General features: G+C 44.5%; 1 protein-coding gene across 3 annotated transcripts in view; it reads left to right on the forward strand.

Annotated features, from left to right (window-relative positions):
* Positions 1-15,022, forward strand: part of TTLL5 (tubulin tyrosine ligase like 5) — a 207,869-nt gene that overhangs the window by 114,831 nt on the left and 78,016 nt on the right. For all 3 annotated transcript variants that reach the window (XM_054027921.1, XM_054027918.1, XM_054027920.1), the window contains one exon: positions 1,897-2,051. In XM_054027921.1, the coding sequence (XP_053883896.1) occupies positions 1,897-2,051 (155 nt within the window). The remainder of the gene's footprint in view (positions 1-1,896; positions 2,052-15,022) is intronic.

The raw sequence follows: 15,022 nt of genomic DNA on the forward strand, positions 1-15,022 counted from the left end.
TTAAAAACCTAGGAAATTACACACAAAAAACTACATTAAAATAACACATTTACAGTTGCAGTGTCAAGCACTCAAAAGTTAGAAAATGCCAGAAGGAAGGCTGCCTTTGCAGCCTTAATTTGGCCCACTTGTGTGTATGCATTATGATGGTTTTTAATTACATGATCACATGCTGTTTTTTCCAGAGGACCCATCTCATTCAGTGCACAGAACAGATGGTGCTTACTTAATGAGCTACTATTCAATATTTTGTCCTCTCCTCATTGTTCAATGTGTGGCCCCAGGCCTTATTTACTGTACACTGTTCAAACCCTGCTCTGAAGACAGAATTATTACTTTTCTCAAAATGGGCTTTTCTCAGTGCTCTCACCATAGTATCTGAGTTCTTAATTAATCAATCTTCATAACCACTATGAAGTGAAGTGAGGTGGTGGTATTATCATCCCCATTTTACAGATGGCAAACTGAGGCACAGAGAGAGTAAGGTCAAAAATATCCACTCATTTTGAATGTCCAATTTGAGACACCTACGATCTCATTTTTCAGAATACTTAGCATTGTACAGCACTTTATATATTCAAACCACAGATCACATTGACTTCAGTTGCAGCTGGGAGCATTCAGCACATCTACAAATCAGACCCCAAGGCCTCAAGTAGGCACCCAGAAAATGAGAAACACACAATCAGTGACCACCTATGAAAAGTTTGGTTTAAGTGATTTGACTAGCATCACACAAGAACCCTGTGGCAGAGGCAGGGATAGAATTCAGTTCTCCAGGTCAGCATTCAGCTGCCTTAACCTAGGTGCATACAACAGTCTCCTTCAATACAAACCCTGATTCATCCCCAGAGCAGGTCCATTCTGTGCACTGAATGAGGCAGAGGTCCTGTGGAAAAAATAGCATGTGATCATGTAATTAAAGACTATATCATAATGCATATACACAAGGGATCTGAATTAAGATTGCCTGGACAACCTAAATTCTAGTATTCCCTAACTTATGAGTACTTGACTTAGCAACCTTAATAATGGTCTTTTAACATAGATTTTTGTCTGCAAATTAATACTTACATTGCAGTAGTTAGGATCAGTGCCCCGTTGTTGCTGGGTGCTCTTCAAATATAGTAAGCCAGTGCCTGCTCAGAGTTTGCACTCTCAAGAAGATGAGTGGCCCAAGAAGGGTAATGGGAGAAGGATACAGTCGAACAAGTAATATTTGTGTTACTAAATATGTATGCAATTTTCTTATAAATTGATAAAGCAAATGAACAACCCCTGCCTCACTTCAGAGCTGACATTAATTGACTGGTTACCTAACTGGGTGAACAGCTTCAAGGGGAGTGGAAAATTTCTCCCATTTGGGACAGAATTTGGTGGAAATCTTATGTAAGTAAAATGGTAATTGGTCAATTATAAATATATAGAGTGATCTGGCTCAGTGATCTGGGGAAGTGGGGGGCAAGGAGGAGCATCTGACTTTTGTAAATGCTTGCAGCTGGTTTATGACTTTCATGGTTTCATTGTTCTGAATTATAATCAGTGGTGCAGGGGTCCAGTGCTGCTTTCCTTTGTGAATTCTGCCCCTACCCCTGCCCTTGCCCTTTTCTTCCCCAGTGCTCCACTGCATGGGTGTGTTACAATGAAGTGTGGATGCTGGAAGCCATTCAGAGTGGGGTGGCTTTGACAATGGCCCTCCCCACTGCTTCATGCAGCCAGCACAGCTTTGCTCCAGTCTAAGAGAGTCTTTCTCCAGGGAGGAGGGGAAGGTTTCTACAGGAGTCTTCCTTCCATTATCAGACTGTCTAACCAATAGTTTGTATCTTTCTCCAAGCCACCTACTGTTACTTTCTTGGGTCTTTGTAGTGTCTGATGTATTTTTGTCTGTCTTTTTAGTTAACAAACCTGAACCTGGCAAGTGGAGCCATAAGCAGAGGGAGCACAGCCTCCCCTATCAGCCACCGGTCAGCACTTAACACAGTAGGGTCAATGTGGGCTGTTCAGCCAGATATTTCCACAACTGACAGCAAGCCTACCTCCTCAGCAGTCAGGTAAGTTAATCCGGCTGCTTCTGGCTTTTTAAGGGAGATGGATGTAATGCACAGGGGCCAGGAGTTTGTTCACTTTCCTCATTAGCTTCTTGCTCAGGAGATCTTTTTTCCAGGTGTAAAGAAACACAGTTCCCAGCATCTCCCAGATCCATCAGAAACACAGCCCATGATCCCAGGTGGTGGCAGGGCCATGGTGAAGGGAGGAGGAGAGGCTGGGCAGGTTGGATGATTAGGAGATATCTCTCTAAGTAGTTTCCCTCCAAGCACTTATCCAGGGCACTATTTCCTACTTGATGGCATAGAAAACTCCATCAGGGCCTGAGTTTGGTTAGGCTTTTCCCTGGATGCAAAGCTGGGGGGTTTGAAGACAAAGGAATAATCAGCAGAGACCTTCTTTCCTGGGAGTCTCCCTTTGAGTGGTTTCCTTCTGTTCTCTCCTCATTTTTTCTAATCAAAGTAGAGCATAGGAATTTGCATTAGTGGTTAATATACCCTTTGGACTCTGAACAGGGGACTGTATGTGATTCTGATGGGGATAACTGCCCGAGGGTGGTAGAGGGGGGATGTGCCCAAAGGATTCTGAATGGGGCTTTGACTGGCTTTACTGAGGCTAGGAGCTAAGTGGGGCTGCCGTTTTGTACAAGACTGAGTACAGGACTAGGATCCAGGTACTCCTGAGTTCTATTCCTTGTTAAGCCCTGACTACCTGTGGGAAAGTTGCTTCTCTTCCTCCCTTTCTGCCTCAGTTTTTGCCCTGTAAAATAGGGATAATGAGCCTAACACTCTTAAGTGCTTGAGTTCTATGGATTGAAAGTGCCATGTTAAGTGCAAATAATTAGTAGTGCTTGTTACTAAAAGCAGGAAAGCTGCTGGGTGGTGGCTGATAAAACTTGAGGGGCACAGGGGAAAGAGTGTGCTCTGGGTGGTCCCCCCAAATGGACCCTGCAACAGGAGGATTGAAATCTGTACTGGAAAGCTCAGGCTAAGCGGCTCTTGTTTCACCAGTCAGTGCCTTTCCTCCTGCCTGTAGAAGAGGAATGTGAGAAATGAATTCCTGGCCTGTGCCTGCCCTAGCACAGTGTTTGCCTGTGGGGTTTAGAATTATTGAGAGAGGCAGCAATTCTGTTCTTGGAACCCAGCCAAGGGAATTATTACCTAATCCAAATAAAGAACCTATCCAACAGGTGTACAGCCTCCTTCCTCTCCTGTGTAGCCTGCGAGAGCAGCAGAGTGCAGGCAACCCTGTATTGCTTCCATCTCCTCCTCCACGCTGCCTGTACCAATGGGAATGGGACCCAGTTTTAACAGGGCAAAGGGCTACTCAGTAGGACTCTTCCTTCCTTTGCAGATCTCTGCTGTAGGCCTCATGATCATGGTATCACTCTAAATCAGTTTCACTGTTAGAGGCTGCACATGCATCAGCTGCAGATCTGACAATCCATCCATGGTTATAAAATCTTCTCCACCCCCATAATGCCCTGCTCTATTCTGGCACAAGCAGCCCCAGAACTATTGCCTCACTCTAATTGTGTAGCTTAGTGCCTGTAAGTATTTTTTGTATATAATATATGTAAAACCCCCAAAATAATTCATACCATAGTGTTTTGCCAGTGTTAGTCATGATGCCTTTGATGAGGCACTTACAATGCCTGTGAGTGGTACATTCCTCCAAAGGGTGTTTGACCTGCTTGCTGTGTGCTCTGGGATAAAGGCACCACAGGAGAGATGTCTCAAGAGACTCTTCATTTGGAGGGGGGGGTGTCTTGTCTGCATGGCTGTCTGCATCAAAAGGCCAGAATAATGGAAGCCAAAACCTTTAGATCTGCTTACAAATTAAAAGGGGAATTTTTGAGAGCTGCTGGACAATTCAGAGTGCAAAGTTCTGAGTACTGTTATCCACTTCTCTGAAGAAAGACTTGGAGTCATTGGAACTCTCTCTGAAGAAGAGGTCTTGAAGGACTACTCAGAATCAAAGCACATGGAGTTGACCATCTTGTTGTTCAGAGAAATCATAGAAATATAGGACTGGAAGGAAACTCAAGAGGTCATCAAGTCCATCCCCCTTCTGTGCTGGGGCAGGACCAAGTAAACCCAGACAGGTACTGTCTAACCTGTTCTTAAAAACCTCCATTGTTGAGGATTTCACAACCTTCTTTGGAAGCCTATTCCGGTGCATAACTATCGCTATAGTTAGAAAGTTTTTCCTAATATCTAAATCTCTTTTGCTGCAAGTTAAGATTACTTCTTGTCAGCCCTCAGTGGACATGAAGAACAACTGATTGCTGTTCTCTTTCTAACAGCCCTTAACATATTTTCATACTATTATCAGGTCCATCCTCAGTTGTCTTTTCTCAAGACTAAACGCCCAGTTTTTTAACTTTTCCTCAGGTCAGGTTTTTTAAACCTTCTGTAACTTTTGTTGCTCTCCTCTGGATCCTCCAGTTTGTCTGCATCTTTCTTTAAGTGTAGTGCCGAGAACTGGACACAGTAGTACAGCTGAGGCCTCACCACTGCCGAATAGAACAGAACAATTACCTCCCATGTCTTACATATGAGACTCCTGTTAATACACTGAAGAATATTAGCCCTTTTTGCAACTGCATCATGTTATTGACTCCTGTTTAACTTGTGATCCACTATAATCCCCATATCCTTTTCAGCAGTATTACTGCCCAGCCAGTTATTCCCCATTTTGTAATTGTGCATTTGATTTTTCTTTCCTAAGTGTGGCACTTTGCAGTTATCTTTACTGAATTTCATTCATCTTATTGATTACAGACTAGTTCTCCAATTTGTCAAGGTCATTTTGAATTCTAATCCTGTCCTCCAAAGTGCTTGCAACACCTCTTAGCTTGGTGTCATCCACAAACTTTATAAGCATTCTTTCCACTCCATTATCCAAGTCATTCATGAGAACATTGAATGGTATCTGACCCAAGACAGGCTTCTGTGAAACTCCCGTAGATATGTTCTCCCAGTTTGATGGTGAGTCATTGATAACTACTCTTGACTACAGTTTTTCAGCCAGTTGTGCATCCATTTTATAGTAATGTAATCTAGACCACATTTCCCTAGTTTGCTTATGAGACTGTCTTGTGGGACAGTGTTAAAAGCTTTATTAAAGTCAAGATATATCATGTCTACTGCTTCCCCCTATCCATGAGGCCAGTAATCTTGTCAAAGAAGGAAATGTAGGTTGATTTAGCAGGATTTGTTCTTGACAAATCCATGTTGGCTATTCTTATTACCCTCTAGGTTATATTCTTGTATTGTCAATGAATAAGCAACCTGGCAACAATTGTCAAAGGAAAAGCTGGAAGTTTGGCAGTGGTTGTCAAAATTGGTCCCAGGAATTCCCTAATCTTTAAAGGCATGGGAGGAGTGGCTTTGATTCTTGGTATCCAGGAGGCACTTGTAGCTTTTGTTATGAGGAAGGGGGATGCATCTCCTCTTTTCCCATTTTGGGTAGGGTCTAAAATTATTTAAATTTTGGAGATGTGGGGTTTTAAATTACTGTTTGCTTTCCCAGCAATCTTTGACAGCAACTGGCTGCCTCACTGAATCCCCACCCCCCAATCTCTGACTACACCCAAAAATGACAGATAAGCACAATACGTTCTTGAGAGACAGAGTGGATGCCAACAATAGGCAAGCTAAGCACAGATGGGATCAGCTCAGAGTCAATGAAAGATTATAAAAACAAGGACAATCTTCAACTGGATCCTGAGAAGAATTAAAATATGATGAAACTGGGGGCTCTAGTGGTGATGGGAGGAAAGGCAGGTAATGGGGCTGTATTGCTGTGTACAGCTGACCGAAGTAGTAGCATTCTACACAGGGTGGTGTAATGAGCTGAGATTTGGGGAATCCAAAGTATTAAGGCAAGATATGATGACAACCTGGATGGGGATTGAAGCAGGGTTGGGGTCAAGTTGGCTTGGGCAGCATCGCAGAGGCAGGGCGGAGGCGGCAACAGGGAGCCATGGGATAGAGTTTGCTATAGGGAGGCTTCCAGTTATGAGAAAGGGGAGAGTTCTGGGTATCTTAGGAGCCAAGGGCAGAGACTCGGGGTGGAGGCAGGGGCTGTCTTTTGTCATCTGAGACCTGCTCTTTCCTGTATCCCTGTGTCTCAAGGATGAATGTGGAGTTGCTGTCTTTGAGCTACTTGCTTTAGGTGCCCCACAGTCCTGTGTGAGGAGCAGACAACTTCCCCATGGCCCCATGCCCTGTTTTGCCACATGAGCAGGGCCTGACTGTTTTCACACAAACTGGATGCAGACTAACTTGAAGGCTGAGGAGCTTGAACTGCAGTGATCCCTCCCAGAGGAAATGCAGGGCAAGAGCAGCAGCTACTGAGTGCTACACAATAGTCCCTCAGTTCAGCCTTAGCAAACTCAGCACTGACCTTCGCACCTCCCTGGTGAGGCAGCACAGAAGTGCCAGAACAGGAGCAGCCAGGTCCACTGACTCCAACACTGCATCATCTTAACCACCCATCTGTCAAGTTCCCCTGACCCTGTCTGTGCCTTTCCCCTTCCTGGTCTCCTCCCACCCACTCTCTGAGGGCCAGAGTAACAATGGGCTCTGTCTCTCTGCATTGCACAGCACATTCTATCTGCTTCGCACCGCAGTCCCCACACAATTCCCTTTCTTTACACCCCGATCTTATGTTCTTATGATCTCTCCACTCCCACCTACATTGTGCTTCCCTCTTGTGCCTGCCAGTAGCAGGCTGTGCTACCTCATGCCTAGGATGGGGAAGGAAGAGTCTTTAGCACAAGGTAAATCTGGCCCAGGTTATCCTGGTGCTGCTGTCTGTGATTACCATCTATGAAGTCATTGGGAGTGGCCCCAGCTTGGTGTCCTCTGTGGATGCCTTTGTCTTGCTGCCTGCAATGGCCAGCACTGTGTTAGGAAAAATATCTCTTAGAAAAAACAACGGGGAGTCCTTGTGGCACCTTAGAGACTAACAAATTTATTTGGGCATAAGCTTTCGTGGGCTAGAACCCACTTCATTGGATGCATTAAGTGAAAAATACAGGAGCAATATCTACCAATGTGATATATGCCATCATGTGCCAGCAATGCCCCTCTGCCATGTACGTTGGCCAAACCGGACAGTCTCTGTGCAAAAGAAAAATGGACATAAATCTGACATCAGGAATCATAACATTCAAAAACCAGTAGGAGAACACTTCAGTCTCTCTGGTCACTCAGTAACAGACCTAAAAGTGGCAATTCTTCAACAACAAAAACTTCAAAACCAGACTCCAACGTGAAGCTGCAGAACTGGAATTAATTTGCAAACTGGATACCATCAGATTAGGCCTGAATAAAGACTGGGAGTGGTTGGGTCATTACAAAACCTAAACTTAATTTCCCCAATACTAATTTCTCCCTACTGTTCCCTCACACTTTCTTGTCAACGATCTGTAATGGGCCACTCTCTTACCACTTCAAAAGTTGTTTTTCCTCCTTTGGTATCCTGTTGTTAATTGATTTATCTCGTTAGATTGACGTCACACTTGGTAAAGCAACCCCCATCCTTTTATGTATTTATACCTGCTCCTGTATTTTTCACTTCATGCATCTGATGAAGTGGGTTCTAGCCCACAAAAGCTTATACCCAAATAAATTTGTTAGGCTCTAAGGTGCCACAAGGACTCCTCATTGTTTTTGCTGATGCAGACTATCACGGCTACCACTCTGAAACCTATCTCATAGAGTCCCTGTCAGACAGAGAAATGTCTTGTATTAGGACAGGCACATTGTGAGCCTATAGGAATGTAGGGATAGAAGGGACCTCAAGAGGTCATCTAGTCCACCACTTGCATCAAGGCAGCCCTTGAACTCTGATCACACTAGAGGCCTCTCTTTCTTGGAGACTTGGATCAATTAACTTTATTGACTGGGGGAGACTAGAAGTGGACGGTAGTTACTGTTTGTTACTGGGCTCCTGCTAGCTTCCCCTTGGCAGTACCTTGGCACCTCAGCCCTCGGCTTTGGCATCGGAAGAGCAGTGTGTGTCTGAGAAACCTAGGTTTTTGAACTGAACTTTCACCTTCTGTTCTCACCACACTAGGTTGGGGGGATACTGCCTGGGCATCTGTAAACTAGAGGCAGGATGAGTTTAAGTTGGTACGTGCAGCTACTCCATCTCTACACCATTTATGCATACATCTGCCTCCCCTACCACCACAGACAGCCACTCACCCATATCTTATCCTGCCCCCATGCACACTGATGACAACCTAACTGTGGGAGCAAACCAGGTTAGTCAAACTTGGAGATGCATGACCAGCCTTGATAGTTTGTATATTGGATAAATCACACTAGAGAAGCCCGTGATGGTAGGTCCTCTGGGAGAGGAAAGGCAGAAAGCTCATGACTTGCCCAGACAGTCTGAGGCCTGGCCCTGCAGTCTCGGCTCCCCAGACGTTGTTTGAGTCGGACTTGGCTGGCAGCTGCTGTGCTGTTATTTTTCCGAGGTTATGAGTGAGATTAATCTCAGGACCCTTTCCAGAGGCGAAGGGGGTTTTGGGCCGAGTGCAGTGAGCATATAGAGTCAGTGCTGGGGCTGTGAGCTGGAGGCAAGAGCTGGGGCTTCATGGCAAGGCAGAGTGGCGCACAAGTCAGATTGTGTGAGTGGGGGCCTTTGCTCTCAGCTGCTTCTGGGAGGGCTTTATAGTATTGGGAACTTGGGGGGCCTCTTGTTTTATGAAGAATTGTCTCCCGTTTACCCTGCTTTCTCTGCTTAGCCCTGAGCAGTTATAGTCCCCTTTTGCAGTGTTGTTTGAGATAATGTGGTGGGATCTCTTTCAGTATGCAGCCTTCACCTCTTTGTGTCCTTCAGTGGAGGTGTTCTCATTCCCATGTCCCAGGGCTTAACCCTCCTGGTCACCAAGCTCTATCATGGTGGAAGCTATCAGGAGGATGAAGTGGGAGATGAAGATTTGCCATCTGCTCACAATCCCTTCCTACTTATTAAGGGCCTGGGCTAGCTCACTTAGTTACCTCCACAAACCATCTTCCACCCATTCTAAACACTGGAACTGCCATCTTGGATCAAACAACTGATCCTTCTCTTTCAATATCCTGTATGTGGAATGACCGGTACTGATGTTTCAGAGGAAGATACGAGAACCTTTTTAATGGGCAATAATAGAATAACTTATCCATAGGGGAAGCTCTTTCCTAATCCCCATCAGCTAATGGTTGGCTTATGTCTGGAAGCAGAATGGGTTAATAGTTCTTACAATATTTTCTGTTCCAACTGTGGACATCCTCATTACTCATAAGTGTCTGGTCCTTTGTTTGAATCCTGGTAAGATCTTGACTTTAATTATATGCTGTAACAGTGAGTTCCACAGATTAATTATGCATTATGTGAAGGTTTTCTTTTATCAGTTTTAAAGCGGTTGCCTTTCAATTTCATTGAATGTCCCCTTGTTCTTGTATTATACAAGAGAGTAAATAGGAGTACTCAATTTATGTTCTCTATACCTTTCATAGCAATGTCTCTCTGATGCCCACTCTTATTTGTCTTCTCCTAAACTAAACAGTCTCAACCGTTTCAGTATCCATATGGAGGCTTTACAGGCCTCTAATTTTTGTCCGACTCTATTTTTCTATAGCAGTGACTAGAACTGATGACACTACTCCAAGTGAGGGTGTACCATTGAATTATATAATGACATTATTATATTTTTCAGCATTATTTTCCATCCCATTGCTTATGCATCCTAACATCTTGTTGGCTTTTTTCTCCATTGCTACACACTGAGCTGCCCACAATGATATCCAGGTCTTTATCTTTGGTGGTTGCAGTTAATATAAAACTCAGCAACATGTATGGACTTTTCATTCTGAAATAGGTACATCCTATTTCTCTTACTCCTCCAATCATCTCCTGTCCATGTATCTCGGCTACCATCCCTGGGTATGTTTCTCTGGCTACGTGGCTAACTTCACAGGTACTGTTATTTTTTTGCTCCCTCGTATTTAACTTGACATGGGGGTATTTGAATAGTGCTAGTGTCTGACAGTAGCTATCTTATAGCTCCTTTCTCTCTTCTTGCTCTCCCTGGGTTTTATTCAAATGTCCTGTGGGGTTGCAGAAATTGCACATTACAAAGTGGCATCTGGGTCTCTCTTTTTCCTTCCACATGACTAATCCTCTCCTTCAGTACAATGTGGTGCTTGTAGGGTTAATGTCCTGAGCTCCCATCTGAGTTTCACTGTTGTGGGGGAGCCCAGCTCTTCTGTTTAATGCTCTTGAGGAAGGAGAGGGCCTTAGCATTTGGCATTCAGTGGTTTAATGTCCAGAGCAGCCTTTCGTCCCGGGTGAGTGCTGAAAGGGTTACGAGGGAGCCTTGGCTGTTTCTTTGAGCGTTTTGGAAAGGACGGGCCTCAGACAGCTTGGCAGGAACCTGGGTCCTGTTTTTTCCAGCCCAGCCCTTCCTTCTGCATGGAGCTGTCAGGGAATCCCACGAATGTCTGACTTCTCCCCTGTCCTCTGGTTTTTGTTTTTTGTTTTTTTTTTGTTTTGTTTCTTTCCCCCAGCAGTATTTTTATCCATCCTTGGCTCTTCCCCACACAGGGACCTGGAGTCTTGTATGTTGCTCAGCCTTGCAGGTAGTAAGATGGGAATGAAAGCCATGCTGCTGTGCTATAACTGGTGGAATTAATTTGGAGCTAATTTGAGCTGTGAAAGTGAGAAAGGTACCGGGAAGTTTCCCAGAGGAGAGTCCTTTCTGCATCACTTTCAGGGCAGAACCACCTAGCTCAAAAACAAAAATATTCAGGGGCTCATCTCTGAACTGTGCCATTCCTACAGGTCAAAAAGAGGCACTGAAATATTAGAGCTGCATTTTCTGCATTTCCCCACCCTTTTGTAGAAATGGAGACACTTCTCTATAACCTAGGCTTGGAGGGATGAGGCAGGTCAGCTACTTTCCCTCCGTTGGCCTGAGGCTCTCCAGGACTGTCCTGAGATGGAATTCAGTGTGAACATTTTGGAGATTTCCAAAATCTGCACTGTCTCAAGAAAGAATGAGGGAGCCTTCTGGGGAAAGGAACAGATGGCTCAGTGCTGAGTGTGTTTTGAAATGCAAGAGAAGGGGGTGCAGTTACGGCAGGAGACAGACGTATGAGCAGCTATGCTCAAGGCCCCCAGTGTTTTACAGATGAAAACCTAGTTGAAGATGGATTGAGATAGGATTATCTTCGGTCTCCCAGCAAATATCTCTCTCAGGAGAATGTGGAGAATCCAGAGGTTCTATGTAGGGTGGCACAATATAAGACAGCCCTCATGAGGGACAGTCCCTCACACAACTGCCCCTGAAGTCCGCTGCCAATGAAGCTGGACAGAGGGGCCCTGGAGTCTGGCTGAGATGAGTGGAGAGATCTCATCCAAATAGGACTTCAGTAACCAAGCAAGAGTGCCATATCAGGAGGTAGCACAAAGGGCCTCCAACTCCCCTGACTGAGGGAAATCCCCCCCCCCCCTTCCCATCAGGCCTCTCCTCTGGACTACCTCCTCTTGGACAGTGAAGTTTCCACCACAGCCTGCCTGCTAAGCCAGTTCATGCTCACATTTTCCATCCAGCCCAGGGTCATGCTTTGGCTTGGCTTTTCCCAGGATGAGCACGGCATTCGCAGTTTGGTGTTTTATCCTGTGATATAAACAAGAATCCCCTGCCAAAAGCATGAATTGTAGAAAGAAACATATTTCCTGTCCCTGAAAGCCCCCAGCCCCCTTTTTGAGGGTTTCCCCAGAGCCCTGCACCAGGGAATCAGGCTTTGCTGCTTTACTTTCCCAAGTGCTGTATCTCCAGGGGAGTTTTGCAGCTGACGCTGGAGTTTGTGAGTTGTATGTTGTTGGCACCATGACAGCCTGTTATTCTCCAGGGCTTCTCTGGGCTGCAGGTATCAATCAGCAGCTGTTTGTGAGCCACGCAAGGCTCCAGCATTTAACAAAAACCTCTTTTAAAAAGGGTTTTTTTTTTTTAAAGGCCAGGGAGTATTTCAGTTTTCCCAACCTGTGGTGGCAGCTTTGCCGATAGACCCTCTTCAGAAAGCTGTTGGCCCAAGCTCATGAAACCTAAGCATGCTGTGTAATATGGGGGAGATAGGAAGGCTAGTGCCCTCCTCAGACAGCCAGGTTTTTTTTAGGGAGTGTTAAGAGTTGTTATGGTTAGTAACACTGGTGCTAAATACTGTTTTCAATATTTCCCAGGTAGTTTCTGGTGCTGTCCTGAAACTAAGAATAGATGGCCACTTTGCGCAAAGTGCAAAGGGCCAGGGTATTTAGGCAGTGGGTAGAGTGAGGAGTCTAGTGAGGCCAAGTTACTTGGGCTGTATGCCAGATGGCTTGGGTGGTCTGCCAAGGGCCCATTAAGGTGACTCCGATATAGTGTGGAAGCAGCATAGTCCCTGTAATGTGTCAAGGGTAGGGTAAGGGTAATGGGGAAATATTGGTCTCCAGAACCCCATATTAAGTGCAGATGGCTCTGTGATACTAGTCCCACACAACTGTGGATTCATGAAAGCAAGGTGCGAGGTAAAGTTGAGGTGTTACAATTTCCACTCATCATTGCACTGGATTCACAGAACTTGAATTAATAATCTTTTTGCCCTCTGAGTCCATAGTAAGCCAAGCTGGCAGATGCCATGCTGGCCAAACTGCTACATGTCTACTGAAGTTCAAGAACTGTAGTTGAGCAGCTAAGGATATGTCTACACTACAGATGCTACAGTGGCACAGCTACGGCACTCCAGTGACACTAGAGTGCCGTAGTGTTAACATTTGTGACAGCAACAGAAGGGGTTTTTCTGTCACTGTAGTTAATCCACCCCCTCAAGAGGCAGTAGCTAGGTTGATGCTTGACTTCTTCCGTCGACCTAGGGGTATCTATAGCAGGGATTAGGTCAGTTTGACTACATCTCTCAGGAGTGTGAATTTTTCACATCCCTGAGCAACATACCTAGATTGACCTAAGATTTAGGTGTAGATCAGACCTAAGTAACAGTGGCTACAACACAGAGAAGTTCAACCTTCTTGAGGGAGGAATTGTACCAGATACTAGCCCTATGACATTGACCTTTAGAAAGGGGGATTTTAGGATGAGAGAGCTGCTAAACACATTATAGAGTTAGTGTTAACTGTTAATGTCCATGATGTTGCATGGCTTTTATAGCTGAATCTGAGTTCTTTGCTACTGAGCCAGTTATCTTCTCCTGTCCTCTCCCACTCTTGCCATCTGACTTGGTGGACCTAAATAGAAGGTGGGGATTTAAACAGTTCATATCTGGCAATACATAGATGTAATTCATTGATTGTGATGTTCAGAATCTGGATGAGGGTCACCACTTGGAATAGGGACATGGCTTATGTGGCCTTTACCCCCAGTACTCAGAGAGAGCAGGAGTCTCTGCATAGTTTCCTGCTTCTGGAAAAAGCTTTGCAGGGTAATCTGCCTCTCTGTGAAGAGTGCAGCATGTCTGAGCTATGAACATCTTCAAAGCTGGTAATGAAGGTTGCTTCAAAATCCATCTGTGAGAAGTCCTGGTCTCTAGAATATCTGAGGAGAAGACCGCCTCATGTGTGGACTAATCTACTTCCTCCTTAATATAGAGAATAAAGGGGAAGAAGAGTAAGAGAAGACATGTCTGCTCCCTTTCATTTCATTCAGGATCCTAAAAGAAATTGAAGATGCTCAGGTTTGAATATGGATCAACTTTGAAGGACTCGTTGGAGTCACTGGAGGTTGGTGCAGGTGATGTCTGTGCTTTAATTGTCATGAGGACTGAGGACAAATCATGAGAAATGCACATTCACTCTGATGCAGACTTGGAGTTCATAGGAGCTGTTTGAGATTCCAAGTGCTCAACTAATCAAACAGATATCAAGAGATTCAGAGATCATTCACCTTTGAGATTTCAAGTGTGAAACAGTTTAAAATGGGTGAGAGTCTTTGGCTTGTGCTATACAGGACAGCAGGTGAGTCATAATGGGCTCTTCATATCTAAACTAATTTGTGAATAAGGATCTTTCTGAAATTTATGGCTTCTTGCCCCTATGACACCATTTGCTGGACTTAAAATGAGACCTTCGCAGTGCTGGTTAAAGACAACGTACTAGTCATAGCATGATGATTTGGTTTCCCTTGGCTGTCTCTGGAAAGGTGTAGGACAGTGGTGGGCAACGTGCTGGCCACCGCTTCCCGCAGCTCCCATTGACTGGAAACGGCAAACTGTGGTCACTAGGAGCTGCGGGGAGCCAGGCCTGTGGACGGTCAACGTCAGCAAAATGTCTTCCGGCTCACAATCAGATTACCCTGATGGACTGCATGCAGGCCGCAGTTTGCCCACCATTGGTCTAGGACTATCTGTTTTGTGTTGGGCAAAACCTATATATACAGTACAGTAGAACCTCTGAGTTACGATCACCAGAGTTACAAACTGACCAGTCAACCACACACCTCAATTGGAACTGGAAGTACACAATCAGGCAGCAGCAGAGACAAAAAAAAAAAAAGCAAATACAGTATAGTACTGTTAAATGGAAACTACTAAAAAAAAAAAAAAAAAAAAAAAGGAAAGAAGCATTTTTTTCTTCAGCATAGTAAACTTCCAAAGCTTTATTAAGTCACTGTTCAGTTGTATACTTTTGAAAGGACAACCATAATGTTTTGTTCAAAGTTATGAACAACCTCCATTCCCAAGGTGTTCATAACTCTGAGGTTCTAGAGTAGAACCTTTCAAAAGTTTACAGCTGAAAGCTGAAGCTTGACTTAATACAACTTTTAAACTTTACTATGCAGAAGAAAAATGCTGCTTTTAACCATCTTAAGTTTAAATGAAACAAGCACAAAAACAATTTCCTTACCTTATCAAATCTTTTTTTAAACTTTTCCTTTATTTTTTTTTTGTAGTTTACATTTAACACAGTACTGTACTGTACAGTATTT

This window comes from Malaclemys terrapin, chromosome 4 (assembly GCF_027887155.1).
Source record: "Malaclemys terrapin pileata isolate rMalTer1 chromosome 4, rMalTer1.hap1, whole genome shotgun sequence".
NCBI lineage: Eukaryota > Metazoa > Chordata > Testudines > Emydidae > Malaclemys > Malaclemys terrapin.